The 20,397-nt window shown below is 39.6% G+C and overlaps 1 protein-coding gene across 2 annotated transcripts in view; it reads right to left on the bottom strand.

Annotated features, from left to right (window-relative positions):
* Nucleotides 1-20,397, bottom strand: part of pacrg (PARK2 co-regulated) — a 184,181-nt gene that overhangs the window by 75,772 nt on the left and 88,012 nt on the right. For both annotated transcript variants that reach the window (XM_067455160.1, XM_067455159.1), the window contains exons 3-4: nt 10,754-10,925; nt 7,239-7,388 (exon numbers count right to left, since the gene is read on the bottom strand). In XM_067455160.1, the coding sequence (XP_067311261.1) occupies nt 7,239-7,388; nt 10,754-10,925 (322 nt within the window). The remainder of the gene's footprint in view (nt 1-7,238; nt 7,389-10,753; nt 10,926-20,397) is intronic.

Below are 20,397 nucleotides of genomic sequence, written 5' to 3'. Positions count from 1 at the left end.
AGTGTGCATGCATTTATCTGGCTACTGTACAGAAAACGGCATTACACGGTCCTTAAAGGGTAGTTCACACAAAATTTTTGATTCTGTCATTATTAGTCACACTCAATTCGTTCCAAACCTGTAAGAACTTCGTTCATCTTTAGAACACAATTTAAGTTTTACGGGTTGGGATCGACATGAGAGGTTTTTTAGTTTTGAGTGAACTACTATTTAAGGGAGGCGTTTCCCCCACTCTATATTGAAGACAGAAATGGGAGATTATTTGTAATAAACATGCTGAAAAAAACAAAACATATAAATTAAGATAATGTTGCACAATTAAGATTAAAGATGATAACACATAAGAAAGATAACGCAGCCTCTGTTGTTATTGACGTCTACCAGAAGTTTGGGCCACAAAAGCGTGCATGTGCAGTAACGTTTGCTTTTCTTCGTAATACAATAATCACACAACAGAAATGGCAGTGGTGAGAAAACAGTAGACCTAGTTAAGAAAGCACCTGATCACGGATATGTTTGCACCAGCTCTGCAATTCAACGGCATCATGTTCCGCCAGATAATGACAGAACGGAGGCTCTTGGGAGCTTGTGTAAACGCCACATCCTTTTTATTCTCCTGGCAAAAAATGTCCAGAGTCTTTCACATAAAAAACAGTATACAGACTTTCATAGACAACCTAGCAAATATGGGAAGTTCTCGTTTTTTTAAAGTTTCACTTCAAGTTGTTTACACACTGGCAAGACTAATGAAGCGATTAATACATGACAATTCTTGCATATAGTTCATTTAAAGGGTCATGAAACCCTAAACCACATTTTCTGAGATTTTAACAGAAATATGTGTGTGGAACAACATGGAAGGCAATGTTATAAACTGTTAGTTTTAAATGTGGGAGAAAACTAGTTAATGTTAAACCTTTTTGCTCTATTTTCAACTTCCTGATTAAAATTCGCCTTCATGTCAACATCATAGGTTGTGACGTTTTCTAGTACTATAGTACGTCGATGACTCATCATAATTATTCATGAGACTGTGTGTCTTTATCCTATGAGAAGACGCCTTGCTTAATTCATGACAGCACGCGTTGATAGGCATTTTCCTCTGACTGGCACTGATCACATACAGTAAGTGAGAGATTTATTAATGGATTTAAAAAAAGCCTTTTCCCGCTTTGTATGAGTCTACGACACAAATGCGAATCATCCACACTGTGAGTGTAACTGTTTTTACGGTCATTTAACTGACCAAAAGGCATTTAAACTCCACAAAATAAGCCTCAAAAGGTATCAACATATAAGTTATGCAACAGTGTATTCTTATGTTTTTTTGGTACAGAGAACACATCGTGAATGGCTGGGAATTTAACTGTGAATTGAATTATATCTGACACAGGATGTATTTGTGTAACGGTGAGCTTACAAATCCACGTGTATTTTGTGTTGCGTGTCACTTAGTGTTAATTTACAACATGCATTAGTGGGAAGCTTTGATGCTTTTAATGAGAGTGAAATAAAATTGTCTGAATCAGAAGCTGTTGATGTGCTGTCAGTCTCTCCTCGTCCCCTTCCACTCCGCCGCTAAACCATGACCACTTTTATAGCATTTTTCAAAACTGAGGTGAGAACTGACTGCTGCTGAAACGGGGTTTTATGACCCTTTAGGAAGCATTTCTTACTATTTCACAGGATTAATTGATGAATAGTACGTTCAAAAGAACATCATTATTTAAAAAAGAAATTGTAAAAGTCATTAATCTTTTGATTAATTTAATGCATCCCTGCTAATATATATATATATATATATATATATATATATATATATATATATATATATATATATATATATATATATATATATATAAAAAATGAAGAAAACTTATTTCCCCCACACATTTAAACAGAATGTTATTTAACAGCACTATAATCATTTTACTTGTTTGCCGTGAAAACAACTATCCAAAATACACACAACAACATTCTTGCTTGAGTCATATTTCTTAATTTATGCAAAAGGGCTGGACAAAAGTTAAATGACCTTGTGAAAACAATTCAGATTTGAAAAGCACAGAAAGCAAAAAACAAAACAAAAAAAAATCAGAGACACACAACACCACACTGCCAACAGCTGCATCCTGGGGAACAAAAGATCACTATGTAGACACAATTTGCCTCTGGCCACACAGCCACAAGGCATGAAAACAAACACTCATTGTACACATAGTGGCCCCATTACATGCTTTAAAGGGGGGGTGAAATGCTGTTTCATGCATACTGATCTTTTTACACTGTTAAAGACTTGGAATCCCATACTAAACATAGACAAAGTTTCAAAAGTTAAGGTGGACGTTTGATGGGAGTATTTCTTTGTCAAAAATACTACTTCCGGTTAGTCATAAGTTTCGGCAAGTTTTTTGAGATCATGCGTCCCCTTTGACGTTAATGGGGGCGGAATTTCCTTGTATGGGCCTTACGGACAATTCTACCGGAAGCGCGTGAGAGAGAGAGAGAGGGAGAGAGCGAAAGTAACAGGCTACCCCCATTAAAGCGCTGGCTCGTAGGCTGCTGCACAGGTGATGTGCACATAACAATGTCACCAAAAAAGTGCGTTTTTGGTTGCCAGACCAAGACAGTCCTGCACAGATTCCCCAAAAACCCCGCGTTAAGGCAACAGTGGATGTAATTTGCTTTTCCAGATCAGCAACTGAGTTGCGCAAAGGTTTATATCTGTTCGCTGCATTTCGGTGCCGACTGTTTCATAAACAAGGCCCAGCTTGACGCCGGCTTTTCCAATCGCCTAATGCTGAAGGATGGAGCAGTCCCAACGTTAGAACCGCAGGCTGTGAGTAAGAGTGCTTCAAATGTCTATGCTCATCAAGTAGCCCAAACATGATCACGTATAGTTAATTGATCAATGGAGCATGCGATGTGTAGTGCGTGTACATTTGTTTAGCTGGCCACTATATGTGTAACTTTATGTTTGTGTATTGTAAAAGCACTCCAAACAACAATACACAAAGAGGGGGGAAATATGTTGAACTAAATAAGCACGCTTCTTCATTCAAATGCGCTACTATTCCGTGTCTATCTATGTAAACACTAGCCTGCGGTGCAAAACCAGTCCGCTTACTAACGTTACAATTGTCTACACAAACCACGCGTAAACACACACACACACGTGCACAACTGCACTTCCCACATGTACACCTTCAAAGACAAAAATACGACGATATAATTCAAGTATAAATATGTAAATAACACAAGCCGCTAAGCATATTATATAGTTAGTGTATAACTTGTACCACATAGAGACGTCCTGCTCTAGTCGTTTTTGCTGCTGCTCCTGTTCAACTGCAGCCTCTGGGTCTGATTCCGGATCATAGATGTATGGCTGTATCTGATTAAAAGCCATATTTTTATTTTGAATAAAGTTTTTTTCCCGCTGTTAGGGATCTTTACGACGCACTCGACTCAACACAAAAGCAGCAGCGGGCACACGTCATTATTTAGCTCCGCTCACACGATACGCCCCCACCTGCTCTGCTTTTTTCGGAAAGACTCGGAACAGCGCATCTTTCTTATATAATTATAAAAAAAATAAAGACTTTTCGGAGATATGCAGGATGCAATGCTACTCTATAGGTACTCAAGATTGACATGACACTGACTGAAACTGAGTGTTTCACCCCCCCTTTAAAGGGGTTTGCTTGGGAGATTAATGTGTATTTAAACTGGGTCATTTTTGTATAGAAATGTGAAATTATTTTAGAAGCTTTTGCCTTCTAGACTGATAAAAGCCAGAAAATGTATTTTTGGCTCATGTGGATGAAAGACAACAACTCCCAGAATGTACTTGCTTTGCTACCCTACGAGGCCACTCCCAAAGCCACCGCTACTGGATTACTGGATGACATGCCCACCGCGATCACCGTTTTCATTTTCATAGTGATAAAATAATTCAGTTAGAGAACAGACACTACAATTAAACACTGAACGTGTCTGTTCAATATAATGTGAGTGAGCCGAGCGAGAGTCACGGCACAAACGCAGAGTCAGATTGCATTCATCACGAGAGCGAAGAGCTGAGATGAGCTGAGGTAAGCTCGGGTGGGGCAAACAGTCCAAGCCTGCAGCACTCCTCTCAGAAACTGAAGCCTCCATCGCCCCCAGGTGGCCGATCCTAGTATAGCCACCCCTCTTTGTTTTCTAATGGATGCGAGGCAAACTAAACAATCAAATTACACTTCAAATACTTTTCCCCCAAAAGTTAGTTCATGTCATTGTAGGCAGTTATCATCACGATGATTTCATTTCAAGTGTTTGTTTTTTAAATAAGTTTAGTTTTAGTTTTTTAGTTTTAATTTAGTAAGGGCGGGGGGGGGGGGGGGGTGTTGTGACCTCATGATTGACAGCTGAGATCGACGTCTTCTCTGAGTAAAGTTGTCACTCAGGCACTAACTGATTTTTCCCAGAATTTTTGGGAGCAGATTGGAACTTTAGCTTTAATTTCTACATTTCTATATCTGTTTATTTCACACAAACACAATAAATTGTTCTGCATCTGTGAGAGTATGGGCAGGCTTTTGATATCGCGGCTGTACTTCCTGCTCTCTACTGTGCAGACTCGGTCCCAAGATGTCAGCGTCTGGAAGCTTCAACATTGGTCAGTGGAAACGGATGAAGTCGCGTCGTCAATTTTTTTTTACGGTATATGGTTCAGTCGGACGCATTTTCAGATCAAGCTCCACCGCTCCATTTACATGAATACCTGCAGCTGCCATTTCCACCAATGGGGGGTTGAAAATATGCAGAACTAGCTCCTACTACTTTCAATTTTTCCTTATATAGCACTATTAAAAACAACTGCCGTTCGTTGACCAATGTGCTGTACAGAAAAATAATTAAACATAGTAACATACTACTAGTTACTTTAATGCTTTCTAACATCTCTCTCTCTCTCTCTCTCTCTCTCTCTCTCTCTCTCTCTCTCTCTCTCTCTCTCTCTCTCTCTCTCTCTCTCTCTCTCTCTCTCTCTCTCTCTCTCTGACTACTTAACTATGCCTTAACTATACAGACTATTTAGCAGCTGCTCATTTCTTAAGCTGACAGGATGCACAATGATGTCTGATATGCACAGCGATAAACTGATATTTGGATCTAACCAGTCCTGATCTGGTCCTGTAAACCAGGCATTAAACACTTAAGAGTCTTTACCTACTGGTAATTCACAGAGGGGATTAGCATGGAGCCTGGAGCTAATGAGAGAAGCTTTCTCTGTTCCTCCAGCGCTCCTTCTTTTGCTCAAACAAAACATTAGCAGATAATGTAACGGAATTAAGAAGACAAAAGATTCAAATTGGATATTGATCAGAGGAGTGAGGTGGCAGCATTTCGGCTGGTTAAGCCTGTGATGAGGTGATTGATCCACAATGCTTGTCCTCACGTCTGAAGATGTCTGGCAGGCCAATAGTCTGCCTGACAAAGGCGGTGAATGGAACCGTGAACTGGTCCGACGCCAGGACACAATGTATACAGAACGCTCACGTCAGTCCGCAGAACCATGTTTGAAAGGATGGCAGACATCAGATGACAAAGAGACACAAATAAAACTACACAATCGATGGAAAAAACAGGCACCAGTAGACGTATTGGCACGTAGAAAGTGGGAATAAGCATTCAGTAATGATGTAGAATGTTCAATAAGAGTGACTCAGAACAGTGCAGATGCCTGCTGATCTGAGAACAGCTTAAAAAGATCAGAGCTGAAGGCTTGGATACTGAAAGACAAGCACTGATCTCTAGTAAGACAAGAGCTGCAGGGATCAATGTAAAATCAATGCTAATTGTCAGTGTTTTTTCTATGTGGCCAGATCAAAGATACAAAAAACCCGGTTAAACATGTAAAATCAAAGCCGCAAAAAAGTAAAGAATGTAGTCATGCTATAAAATTGAGATTTTTGATGAGACTGGATGAGCCATGTTCAAAACCGCCAATACACAAACCTGTAACCGCACAGCTGAGATCTATAGCACTTTCAAGGTGCATTCATGTCATGTTGGAATTATCTGTTGATTTTCGTTCAAAAGTTTGGGGACAGTATGTTTTTTTTTAAATATCAGTCAAAAGTCACCATGGCTGCGTGATTTGATCAAAAATACTGTAAAATCAGCAATATTGGGAAACATAATATTACAATATAATATTAACTGTTTTATATTTTAATATATTTTAGAATTATGTTCTGCAGTCCTGCAGTCTGTTCTGCAGTCATAACTCCAGTCTTCAGTGTCACAATGGCACGACTGCTTAATATTTTTGTGGAAAATTTGTGATATATTTTTAAAATTTCTCCCCAGGGCTATCTAATAAATAAAAATGTCAAAAGAAGCATTTATTTAAAAAACAAATATCTTTTGGAACTTTATATGTGTGTATTTTTGATCAAAATCAATGCAGTCTCGATTAATAAAAGTATTAAAGGGTTAGTTCACCCAAAAATGAAAATTCAGTCATTAGTTACGTACCCTAATGTCGTTCCACACCCATAAGACCTCCGTTCATCTTCGGAACACAAATGAAGATATTTTTGTTGAAATCCGATGGCTCAGACAGGCCTTCATTGACACCAATGTCATTTCCTCTCTCAAGACCCAGAAAGGCACTAAAGACGGCGTTACAAAGCCCATCTCACTACAGTGGCTCTACAATCATTTTATGAAGCGAAGATAATAGTTTTTGTGCGAAAAAAACAACAACTAAATAATGACTTATATAGTGTCAATGAAGGCCTGCCTGAGCCATCGGATTTCAACAAAAATATCTTCATTTGTGTTCCGAAGATGAACGGAGGTCTTAACGGAACGCTAGTCCTTCTGCCGACTGCCGCTGCCTGGCAGAACCCCCATCCCATGACACGAATTCGCGTCTGTTGTGTAGTGAATGTCACGCGCGAATGAAGCGAATTCCACGCGCGAATGATGCGAATGGATTCAAAATGTTCACGCGTCCAACTTCGCGCGAATAGAGCGATTTATTCACGTGCGGTGTGAACGCAGCATTATGGGTGTCAAAGGACATTAGGCTAAGTAATTATTAATAGAATTTAAATTTTGGGGTGAACTAACCCTTTAATTTCTTTAAAAAATAAACCTCCCAGACCCCAAACTTTTGATTGGTTTATATGTTTTATTTATATAATGTTTCAACAATCGAAAGTTGTAGATGTGGATGAGTTGCTTACTGTTCATGTTCTTGAAGATGTTCAGGATGGGGAGGATTTGTCTGTAGTACGGGACCAGCGCCTCACCCACCATATCTGCTGATACAACCAGGTGCTGCAGAATCTTCAGCGTGGTGCAGATGACCTGCCTGCTCCTCGTGTTAAGGGCATCTGTACACAAACACAGACCAAAAAAAAGTCCAAAAACACTTCGAGGTCATGAATATTTTGACACTGTAGATACATTTAGCTATTTATTACAACCGATCCTGGTACATATTATTTGTACTTTCTAGCTCTCAGACTATGTCCATGCCCTGAAAAATGCATCTTTATCCCACCATCTTGTGGTTCAGTGTTAAGTGAAAAGAATAACAGAGTATTGAATTTAAAGGGGTCATGAATTTTGAACACAAATTTTCTTTGATCTTTTGACATACAAGAGGTTATTATACTATAAAAACATTGCACGTTTTAGAAATCAAAACTTACTCATTGGTCCAAAACAAAATATTTTTGAAACCAAGCTCAGAAAATGACTTGCTTTGGATTTTGTCAGATTATTACGTCATGGTGCGACGAAGGACTAAAAGGATGGAAGAGGAAGATCAATGCACTTCTACATCATTGCCTCTTCAGCCTCGCCCACTGATTCACTCATGTCATGTTTCACAGGTTAACACACATAATCAGATAGAGTAAAGAGTGTGTATTGTCCGGGGGGAGGTCACCGAGTTTGGGACCTCAAGCCTGTCTGAACAAGGTTTTTAGGAAGTACAATCACATTAAAAAAAAATCTGTTAAAGGGAAACCCAAAAATGAATGAATATGATGAATATGAATTACATAAAATGAAATAACACACCTTCATGTAATTTCAAGCCAATCCTGTATGACTTTCTTTCTTCAGTGGAACATAAAAAAACCTACTTTTGTGTTTCACAGAAGCCATTTATTTTGTGTGGCAGCTGTGTGCTGTACTTTAATAATAATTTCCATTCACTTCCTGCTCTCCTATGTCTGAACAGTGCGCTATAAAATACTAATTAACAAACAAACACGGCAAACTGTTTTCCAGCGGTGTGACATTTGCACCGAAGGAGTGTTCAATAATTCATAATGTGTGACGCGTCTGGAGGAGTGAAGATCTGTTTCTAAATCTCTCTAAATAAAGGAACCATTAATTCCTTCTTCATATTAGGCTCTAAAAAGGAACGACCTAATATACCTTTTCCCTCTCTAAATACCACAGGAGCGTGACATTTAGACACTTCAGTAATTGCGTTAGTTTAACTCCTGATACAAACATATCTGAAGTTGCTCCTGTGAGAGAGGGAAAAAAACAGTCTATCTATCTATCTATCTATCTATCTATCTATCTATCTATCTATCTATCTATCTATCTATCTATCTATCTATCTATCTATCTATCTATCTATCTATCTATCTATCTATCTATCTATCTATCTCAAACTTGAGTAAAGCAGGAGGATTGTTTATCCAATCATCCGACATGAGCTCATTTATTGTTTGATTCTGGGCTTTGATTGGGCCAGTGTAGAACACTGACCTTCTGTTTTTCACTCTCCTCAGTGTGCCCTTTGCTGTATGTGTAAGTGTTGTTTTTTTCTTTATTTTTTGTAAATTAGCCTAATCCATTTTCTGTCCATGATCTGCTAGTGTATCCAACGTTTTTCAGTCTATTGCAAACAAAAGCTTATTTTGTTAGTGTACTGTGTTACCTTATTTTGTTGTGCTAACAATAGGGCCAGTTAAAATGCATTATATAATACATTTTTTTATGAACAGAAAGGCGAGCAAAACATTTTTTCAAGCATTTCAATGTTTGCTTCTTAGCACCATTCTATAAACCAGATTTAGGTAGTGTGTATATATATAATTTAGTTATAAATCAATCAGGCAGACATTATGACCACTGACAGGTTAAGTAAATAACACTGACTATCTCTTTATCACGGCACCTGTTAGTGGGTGGGATATATTAAGCAGCAAGTTAACACTTTGTCCTCAAAGTTGTTGTGTTAGAAACAGGAGGCAAGCCTAAGGATTTGAACGAGTTTGACAAGGGACAAATAGTGATGGCTAGATGAATGGGTCTGAGCACCACAACTGCAGCTCTTGTGGGACGTTCCCGGTCTGCAGTGGTCAGTATCTATCAAAAGTGCTTCAAGGATGGAAAAGTGGTGAACCGGCAACAGAGTCATTGGTGGCCAAGGCTCACTGATGCACATGGGGAGTGAAGGCTGGCCCGTGTAAGGCAAACTTTGAACATAAACTATATTGAACCATATAACGTGTTTTTAATAAATATAATGGGAATTCTAGTATGTAGTAAATACATTCTTGTTTGATAAAACATTAATACTCTTCTCAATAGAACTAGTGTGTTCATTAGGTGTAGCCTTGAACAAGTTCTGGGAAACTTCAAAGTGGGACAGCTGTAGGTAACACTAACTAAGGAGTTTGTTATGGTGTTTTTTGTGGTATTGATTAGAAGTCCTCATCCATTGAAATAAGAGTATAAAAGAACGATTGTGAGGCTTCCACTGTGTCTTTTCTGACTGTACATCCTGCATGTCCAATTTGACCTTCTTGGCAAGAATAAAAGATTTTAAAGACAGTGCTTGTGTTTTTTTCAATTCCATTCTTTTTTCTGTGACAGCCGTGTGTTCCTATCAAACAGACGAGCTACTGTAGCTCAGATTGCTCAATAAGTTAATGTTAGTTCTGGTAGAAAGATGGCAGAATACACAGTGCATCACAGTTTGTTTTTGTGTAAGGGGCTGCATAGCTGCAGAACAGTCAGGGTGCCCAAGCTGACCCCTGTCCACCGCCGAAAGTGCCAACAGTGGGCATGTGAGCATCAGACCTGGAAGCAATTGAAGAAGATGGCCTGGTCTGATGAATCACATTTTCTTTTATATCACGTGGATGGCTGGGTGCGTGTGCGAAGCTTACATGGGGAACACATGGCACCAGGATGCTCTACGGGAAGAAGGCGCATAATGCGCATTGCCACAAAGCAAAAATAGTTGAGGAATGATTTGAGGAGCCCAACGAGTTTGAGGTGTTGAATTGGCCTCCAAATTTCCAAGATCTCAATTCAATCGAGCATCTGTGGGATGTGTCCGATCCATGGAGGCCCCACCTCTCAATTAAAGGGCTTGAAGGATCTGCAGATAACATCTTGGTTACAGATACCACAGCACACCTACGGGTCAGGGCTGTTTTGGCAGCAAAAGGAGGACCAACATAATATTAGGATCATAATGTTATGCCTGATCCGTATATATAAATTTGTATTACTTTTAAATGTTATTTTTTATTTTTATTTTTTCTTGCTTTGCTTCCAAGCTGTTTGGTTTCTTATGCAGATGAAGTGCATTCTCTCTACCAGGGACAGATTGACCACTATAAAGAATAAAGAATATCTCAAAAAGTTATTTTGGACAGGAATTATAGTAATTTAGAAAGGAAGGGCTGCAAGGAGCAGGTTTCATCTTAATGTCACTCACTCTTGATGGGTATGATGAGCTGTGGAATAACAGGCAGGACCTTACTGCCACCGTGCTCCAGCATGTCATGGATGCCCTGTCGAGCAAAGAACTCATAGGGGTGAACTGTCTCACACAGACCATCAAAAAACAGGGGGAGGTAGTGATGGTAGTCCAGTTTTTCAATCTCCACCTGTTGAAAACACACACACATTCAGGATCTGTGTTATTCTAAGTACGTCTGTAAGCCATTGAAGGCCAAAAGGTTTGTGTGTTTTTAAATAACCCCTCTTTGCGTCTGTCCTTATATTAGCCTAAAAAAAATACTCACGAGCTTCAAGCCACATAAAGACCAGCCCCTGTTTTAGTGCCCCCAAGCATGCCGTCACGCATTCTGGAGGGGAGACTGGGGGGACAGCTGTTCAGGGACTTTAGAACACTCATACATGTGACTTCCTGTTGGATCACACGTCCGCACCTGTTCTCCTTGGGTTATGAGCATGGAAACAGACATGAATAGAAAAGGCCTGTTTCCTGTCCTTGAGTATTTGACATACAGTCACACACACTGCTGCCTTTTTCTTTTTCTTTCAGCGACCATAAGTCCCTCAGTAGGTTTCATAATGTTGTGTTAACACTAACACTTATTTTTTTTTCTAGTAAAAATACTTTGAAATGTACCTTCATCTAATATATTAGAGATATGTATATGTTAAAAAAGCATATCTATTATATTATATATATTTTATATATATATTTCATGGGGGAAAGACTAGAGAATGTTTCTTGACTTTTTTAAAAAAAAATTCTATAGCATATTTTGTTTATTAAGCATAAACTCACTAAATGTTAGATTTCTGTTTTAAACAATAAAACAAAGATTGCCAACAAGGTAAAAATAAATCTAATTCACTATATATTTTCTAAACAATTTTTGTACCGTATATTTAGAAACAAGTCTTAATATGCTTAAAATACATTTTAAAATTGTTTAAATATTTTATTGGTGGAAAATGTATATAGATTAAAACCTAATAAAAAAAAGCATCATAAGCTTAGCAAGAGGGCTGAATTTACTGGCTAACCATGTCCTTTTCTGACTTGGCCAAAGTCAGCAAATATGTGCAGTTTGCTGATAGACACACACACACACACACACACACACACACACACACACACACACACACACACACACACACACACACACACACACACGTTTTTTGTGTGAAATGTGGGGACATTCCATAGGTGTAATGGTTTTTATACTGTACAAACTGTATTTTCTATCCCCTACACTGCCCCTAAACCTACCCTTTACAGGAAACATTCTGCATTTTTACTTTCTCAAAAAACTCATCCTGTATGATTTAAGCCTTTTGAAAAGTGGGGACATGGGTAATGTCCTCATATTTCACCCTCTCCTTGTCATACCTATGTCATAACCATGTCATTATACACATTTGTGTCCTGGTATTTCACAAAAACAAGCACACACACACACACACACACACACACACACACACACACACACACACACACACACACACACAGTGGGGGTTCAGAACACAAAAAGCAAGAGGAGATGCATGCAGCTAACCACAGACAGATGTTTCACATCACTGGGTGATGTCTGTGGGACACAATCTCTGCCTGTAGCATTAATCACTGGAACACTGTGAGTGTATGAGTGGGTGGATCAGCTTTTGCCTACATTCTGAGGACTAAATGTCCAAACATGGATTTTAAAACACCAACATTGTGGGGACCAGGAAACAACAATGGATTTACTAAACTGTGTATCAATGAAAATTTAATATGCAAAAGGGTTACTGCGAGGGTTAGGTTTAAAATTAGGGCATATACCTAACACAGTATGAAGACAATAGCACTCAAAGTAACTGCCATGATAGAAAAACAAACATGTACGTGTGAGCACATCTCTAAGCAAGTTTATAAAGCCGTGTTGTGAATTCAGTGGCAACCCATACTCATTATAGCCCAGTGAGTCATCTTTACAAAACTCACACCCCTGAAGAGAAAGACATACAGTCTTGCTAGATTACATTTTATGTGTCCAGCTTGTCTGGCTATGACCAGACCAAGCTCAATTTAAGATTGGACATTGGTCTGGGGAATCTGCTCTGTATTTCTACTGCACAATAGGCGTAATAAACAAGCATTATTCAAGTGACTCTGAACACAATTGGATAGTCCTTCAACCAATCAGATCACAAGAGGCTTGATCAACGGGCAACGACCTCTATGGCAACGACCCGTCCTTCTCTATCCGCCATCATGTTAAACCCATCAATAGCGAGCCAGGTGCAAAAGTGTAATAGAAGCAGGATAAATGAATGTACAGGTTTCCAGACTGAGTTGCAGGGTGAAGTTGAAACAGGGTGAAACAGAAATTAACAGATCAAATTGCGCATACCTCTGCTTAGCCCCATGTTGAAAGCTGATGGCGTAACACCAGGTGGGCCCGCCCTCACGGGATTATGATTGGCCGATTGATAAGCCTAAATCTGATTGACAATAAGAATTGTGTTTTGCATTTATGAAAGGTAATTTTATGAATATATAATTTTATTTTGCGCACGTGAATAGCTTTTTGTGCATGTAAATTTGGTTGCATGCATGTGAAATTGGCTACACGTGTGTGCATCGTGTTTTTTGCGTGAATTATTAATGATTCTTTTTCTGGTTCCATAGGACAATAACTTTGCAGAACATTTACATTCAAGGCAAGGCAAGGAAAAACAAGAGAAGTTAAGTTTATTTATATATAGAACATTTCATACCCAATGGCAATTCAAAGTGCTTTAAGGGTTCGTTCACCCAAAAATGAAATTGATGTCATTAATGACTCACCCTAATCTCGTACCTCACCCGTAAGATAAATAAATTCATAGTTTTTGTTATTTTTGGGAGCAAAATGTATTGTCGATGCTTCAAGAGATTCTAATCAACTAGCTGATGTCTCATATGGACTATTTTGATGATGTTTTTATTCCCTTTCTGGACATGTGGATATGCTCTCTGACTAAATATAAAATATCTTAGACTGTGTTCCGATGATGAACGGAGGTCTTACGGGTGTAGAACGACATTAGGGTGAGTCATTAATGACATTGTTCATTTGTGGGTGAACTAACCCTTTAACATTGAAATTTAAGTAAGAAATTAATTTCAAAAATTAAAGAAATTAAAGAAATAAAAAATACCATGTGTAAGAATTAAAAATAAAAACAAGGATAATTAAAACAGTTGTAAAGAGAATTTAAAAAATAAAATGTCTCCTGGACCTTACAAGATGGGCTCCTGTAGGGGACATTACCTACGGGCCGCAAGGCCTTCCCTTTCTTGTCCGCTTCTTTACACCATTAACAACTAGAAGGAAGCGAAGCCCACTGCTCTCCTTTTCCAATCTCTTCCAGTCAGACCCTAACCAAAAATAATAATCAACAGATGTGTTTTGAGTCTGGATTTGAATGTGGCTACTGTTGGAGCACATCTGATCTGTTTAGGAAGTTGGTTCCAACTGGCATAATAGCTAAATGCAGACTTTCCTGGCTTTGAGTGAACTGTTGGTATTTCGAACTGACTTGATCCTGATGATCTGAGTGATCTGTTGGGCTTGTATTTATTGAGCATATCTAGATCTGAGGTCATTGCGTGATTTAGGGTGCTTTCAGATCTCTAGTTCGGTTCATTTGGTCTGAACCAAGGGCAAACAATTGTACATTGTTGCATGTTTCAGCTTTTTTGGTTCCTTTTCACACCACACTGATTTCTTAGGTCAGAGACAGTTGAAACGAACCAAAACGCAGGCACGTGACAACATCCACATCACTCATTGGCCATGGCGTATTTCCTAAACTGCTTATCGATTGGTCAGAATTTACATGTGGGAAAATTCCAACAGAAGAGGCAAAGCCAGGAGAGACAACTGCGGGCTGGTGTTGTCCCTGGCCATAATCTACTACACTGTGTGTATTTACCACAGTATACAAACAATACATTTCTATAATGAAGCGCGGATGCAGCGTGAAAACAACGTTCTAATGCACTGCAAACCGCGAGTGCGCATCGCTCGTCACTTCAAGCGGAGGCGTGCATTGATTATTCTTGACATGCTTATCTTCCCGGAAATATTTCCAACAATCTATCGGGTAATAATGTCATGCACACAAAGTCAGCGCAGCTAACTACGGCAGCTGGTTTAGTCCAAAAATGATCAGTACTTTTGCAGTTGGTTCTGTTCGAGGTCGGATCACGTTTTCACCACAAACAAACCGCTCCAGAGTTGGTTTGAAAGCGTACCGAGACCACCTCTTCAAGGAGGTCGGTACGCTTGTTTGGTCCGCTTTTGGTGCGCACCCGAGTGCGATTGCTGCTTTCAGACCCGACCAAACAAACTGCACCAAAGAGGGAAACAAACTGTAGTACGATTCAACCGAACTAAATGAGGCAGGTGTGAAAGCACCCTTATAAACATTATTTTGTGCTTCTGCTCAGAATCCTGGCAGCGGCCTTCTGTATGAGCTGCAGCTGTCTAATGGTCTTTTGGGGAAGGCCGGTGAAAAGACCATTACAATACCAATACAATACGATTCACAAACCGCTATATTACACACTGCATGAAAGGGAATATTTGAAATGGTATTCACACAACATGTGTTAACTAATCTAATAAATTCCACTTGCTGTCATTCATTTTGCATTTCAGTATCCCGTGGGGTTTGGCAAAAGGAATTCAATTGAACTGAAAGAGAGCCAAGTCTAAAATTCTGAATTGTCCCCACTCCTGGTGTGTGAGCACTTGTCCTTAAAAGGATTTTAGCTCTAACGTCTGTCAAAGTATTTGTGCAACATATTGATTTAGGGCTGTCGGAGATGTTAAAGGGAAGACAAATTATTTGTCACCAGTGCAAAAACAACGGCGTCTGTGAAATACATAAACCACAAAATAATACTGAAGAGGAAGAGGAGACACCATTGTGTGTTTCAAACTCAATGTACAATTTATTTCTTTACTAATAATACATGATTCCATTTGCTGTCTGTTTAAAAGACATGAATGAAATGTCAAGTGGGATTTCAAGAGAGCAAATCTGATCATAATGGGTCAGTCAGTCAGAGCCCAAGGTCGCTATGACGACAGCAAAGATTTCAGTGGCATATAGTGAGCGCTGAAACTACAGGTGCAGGGGAAAAGTCAAATGCGGGAGTCAGTGAAACATGTAAAGTGCTGGTCTCGCTGAAAGAGTTTCTGTTGAATGGTTGCAATTATGATCCTTTTGGAAGCCATTAAAACTGTATCTGCCCATGAGCAGGGCTGTTGAAAGCTCTTAATGCCCGACAGATTGGGCAGAAAGACAGGCAGGTGCGCTTTGAGCTTGTATGGCTGCTGTGGAACGGATGAGGCAGAGCCGAAACTAACTGTCGGCAGTCCAGACACGCTCAGGCATTGAGGTAAGACATAAGGCTTGATGTGAGCGCCAGCAGCACATTTCTCCTAGCGTGCCGAGCACAAAGACACCTGTAGGGGGAAATGGCCAACCAGGGGTGTCTATCAGGAAGATGAATGACCAAACTGGCCACTTGATTTTATACCATCACAGGAAGAGCAAGAGGCACTGTAGACAGGAACTCAAGGACCATTTCTGAGTACCCCGTGCCAAAGAGGACAAGTGAGATTGTAGTAAACACTCAACGAATACTACACAAGTTTCAAGTTGGACAGTCAGCCTGAAACACATTATGAAGTTTGCAATTTACTCTCCATGTGTGAGAGGAGGTAAATGCTCAAAGCAATGTCCTGGCTATGAGAGTGTGACCTGTGCAAGCGAAATATGTCATTGCATTTCAGAGGGAGGAAAATAACTTGACATTCTCTCTTTCCCAGACTGTGGCTGTAAGATAGAGGAGTGTTTTTTGTGCATGAGAGGAGGGGGAGTATACATTTAGAGGCTTATTCTGAAAGGAAATCATTCTGTTCTAAGATGGTTGTGATGAAATCACCATCTAACATGCAAGGGCACATATGACGCTGGAAGGGCTGTGTCAGTCAAGAAGTGGCCAATGTGTGAATTCCTCACACTATATCTGTTTACATATGCTATATGTAAAGGATAATCCACGGCTAGCTGTGCACTAAACAATTTTATTGTACGGCTATGTAAAATACTTGATTCTGATTGGGCAATTGTACAGTTCAGCTCGGTACACCTCCGTCTGGATCACTTTTTGGTGTTCTTCCACTTCATGGTACGGCTCGCTTAAACAGTACCACCCCGGTTGAGGTTCCAAGGCTCTGTCCCGAATGGCACCCTAAACACTTGCGGTCTTCAAGTCCGCACTTTTGTCATGTAATGCTGCTTTGACTGTCGGGAAGTTTTAACCGCCTGCAGCGTCTCGCGTTTTTGAAGGAGCGCTCTGAGCACATTGAAAAAAAAAACCAATTTTGAGCAGGAAAAGTTTTGTTATTTTTTTCCTATTGTCCAATCAAATGAATGGATTAGACTGACAGCACAGCTGATTTGAGGGTTATCTAGCAACATTTAAAAAAAAAAACATGTTTTCGCCTCACGTTTTCAAACCTGAAACATGTGTTTTGTCTGATCCGGGCCTTTAAGTCCATGTAGAGTGTCCCATTTGTCATTTTAAGTCTCATAAGGGTGCTCGTGAGTCCTCACTAGACTGGAGACAGGAGACAGAGTCCACACTGGACTGGAGACAGGAGACAGAGTCATCACTGGACTGAAGACAGAAGGAGATGGAGACCTCTCTGGACTCGGGTCGTGGGCTGGAGCCCTCTCTGGACACCGTCTCTTTCTGGACACCCATCATGGCCTGGAGCTCTCACTGTACACTCGTCATGGCCTGAAGCCCTCTCTGGACACCCGTCATGGCCTGAAGCCCTCTCTGGACAGCCGTCATAATTAATTTAGTCTATAACAATCACCATAAAGGACATTCAACGGCCCCATCCAAAAGCAGGCATTGACCATCTGATCACTCCAGCTCACCAGATAGCAATACTCACAAAATTCTTCCACATACCACTCCAAAGGACGACCGCTCTGGCGGATGGTGAAGAGGAGGTGATTTGTTGTGTCAATTTTGTTGTTGGTCTAGTCCAGCCTTTCTCAAAGTGGGTGCCGCGGCACACTGGGGTGCCCTGTGACTGTGTCAGGGGTGCCGCCAAAAAATTACGTTGGCTAAAAATAAATAATAATAATAATCTGAAATTTCATATATAGAATATATTTGAATTTACATAAATACATTCTTCTTCTTTTTAATCCTTTCGCACGTATGATCACACATTCACGCATGTGATTAGAACGGTCAGTGCATCACGTTCATTCAAATGTGCTTTCGCGTTGGCTTGCACTGAGCCAGAGACAGGCGCGCTCAGAGCTGTCATATATCACAACTTTTCAGTGTTTTCAGCCACATAATGTTTATTTTAGGTTTCAAACATATACTTACTAAAAAAACAATACATTTAGAGTTTGTAAAAAAACACAACGATGAAAAATGAAGAGGCAATAATAATCCTTCCCACTATAATTAGTTTTATTCATATCAGATACACATTGTGTAAGTAACTTTAAAGTTTACTCTATTCTTCTACCAGTTCACCTGCCACTTACTTTTATGTATTTTGGGAGAATTCACGTCTTGTAACTTAAATCTAACAGATCCGATTTTCTGAACTGCGCCTGCGGCGGCGATGGCGGCGCCCATCGTGCATACAGCTCAACTAACGCGATCATTATAAAGTTGTTTAAACGACAAAACACTGCCACTTGTATATATTTGACAATCGGAATATCAGATATTTCAGGCCATATCTAAAAAAATTGTGAATATCTTGAATAAAAAAGGAAAAATGACATAAAAGCAGATCATCATTCATTCTCTGTTGTTGCTGCGGTGTGTCACGTGACAAGCAATGACGCGTCACCATGGAAACCATAAAGTGACACATTAATAACGGTCGCTTTGAAAAACAGAATGTTTTAAATTTACGTGTGAAAGGGTTAAACATATTAGCGGATTACACTCTGTTCATTACTGTCTAAATAAACAGGACATTTGCATTTAAATTTGGGTTATGCAGTGTTTTTAAATTATATTTTAAACTGGGGTGCCTTGAAATTGTATGCTCTTTTGAAAGGTGCCCTGACTGAAAAAAGTTTGAGAAAGGCTGGTCTAGTCATCGGTAACGTTGAAGGTACTAGGAACAGGGAGAAGACTTCTCAAAAGAACTCAAGACAGGCAACAGGAATCCAACTTAACAGTGACTAGACCGAGACTGAGTGAACATGAGGAACTTAAATAGGAGACCGAAATGAGATAATTAACTAAACACAGCTGAACAGAACTTAATTAACGACGTAACCTAGGAAACAAGACAAATGGTAGGAAACTAAGACAAAGGAATCAAAACAACTGAAAGACCTAACAAACAGACAGACATGTGACTAATAATATAATATAATAAATATAATATAATATAATATAATATAATATAATATAATATAATATAATATAATATAATATAATATAATATAATATAATATAATATAATATAATAAAAAGTTTCTCTACCTACCGAAGCTATTTTCTCTGAGCAAATATGAACTAGACAATAAAGCTTTAGGGCATATATGAACAAGAAAAATATATTATATAGAAGAGGCAAGCTTTTCTGCTTCTCCAGTCACCTAAGGTAAAGAAATCCAAAGACTGTGATAATGTGAGTATCGTACAGTTGGCCTGGATGACTGAATTTTGTGTGACTCACCCCCAGCTTTCCATCACCAAACAAAAACACGTCGTCATACTTAAGCTAATGTCAAGAGAGACCACCGGCTCACATCAGCTCTAATGCCAGCAGTGCTGAAGAGCTCTAGGACGGTGATGGCTTATAACGGCAGTGCTCCAGAGCAGACAGGCTGGAATTGCAGCCATGAAGCTGTGAGAGGTGGGAGAGAGTTGACAGGTATTGTCAGGAAACTCAGTGAGCGGCCAGCAGACGGAGACGAGTTTGTCTCTGACGGGTTTATTGAAAAAGCTGCAGGCAGAAACAGTTTGAGCCAACGCGGCAACACACACACACACACACACACACACACACACACACACACACAAACACACACACACACAATACATGGACATTGTTATTTCTCATTCAGTTTCTAAGAGTCTTTTTTCTCTCATGTCTTTTGGCACTAGAAGAGGGAAGACCAGGCACACACACAGAGCTGACATGCAATAAACCAGTCATTGCAATAAACCAATCAGTCTCATCTCCCATTCCCTTTAAAAGCCATTTGCACTTGCGCCGTGGCAGATTTGTTATTTATATGGCAGAATTTGAGAGTGGAAAGACTGATCACTTCTGCAGAGAGGAATTTACTCCCTGTGTATGTAATAATCAGAGTGTACGTGCATTGTGGACCCAAATAATTGGCGCATATTACTAACATGCTGTTAAATAACAAATAAAATTATTGCGGCATTGACTTTACACCAGGTTTCAGGTCAATGGCGCAGTCTATTTCATATAACTCAAAATAGCAAAGCGCCAATAATGCACCTGAACAAACCTCATATTCAGACCAGCACGCCCATGGGCGCACAAATGGGCT

The sequence above is a fragment of the Pseudorasbora parva genome, chromosome 10 (genome assembly GCF_024679245.1).
Source record: "Pseudorasbora parva isolate DD20220531a chromosome 10, ASM2467924v1, whole genome shotgun sequence".
Lineage (NCBI taxonomy): Eukaryota > Metazoa > Chordata > Actinopteri > Cypriniformes > Gobionidae > Pseudorasbora > Pseudorasbora parva.
Note: the sequence above shows the minus strand (reverse complement) of the source record. Positions and strands in the feature narration are given on the sequence as shown.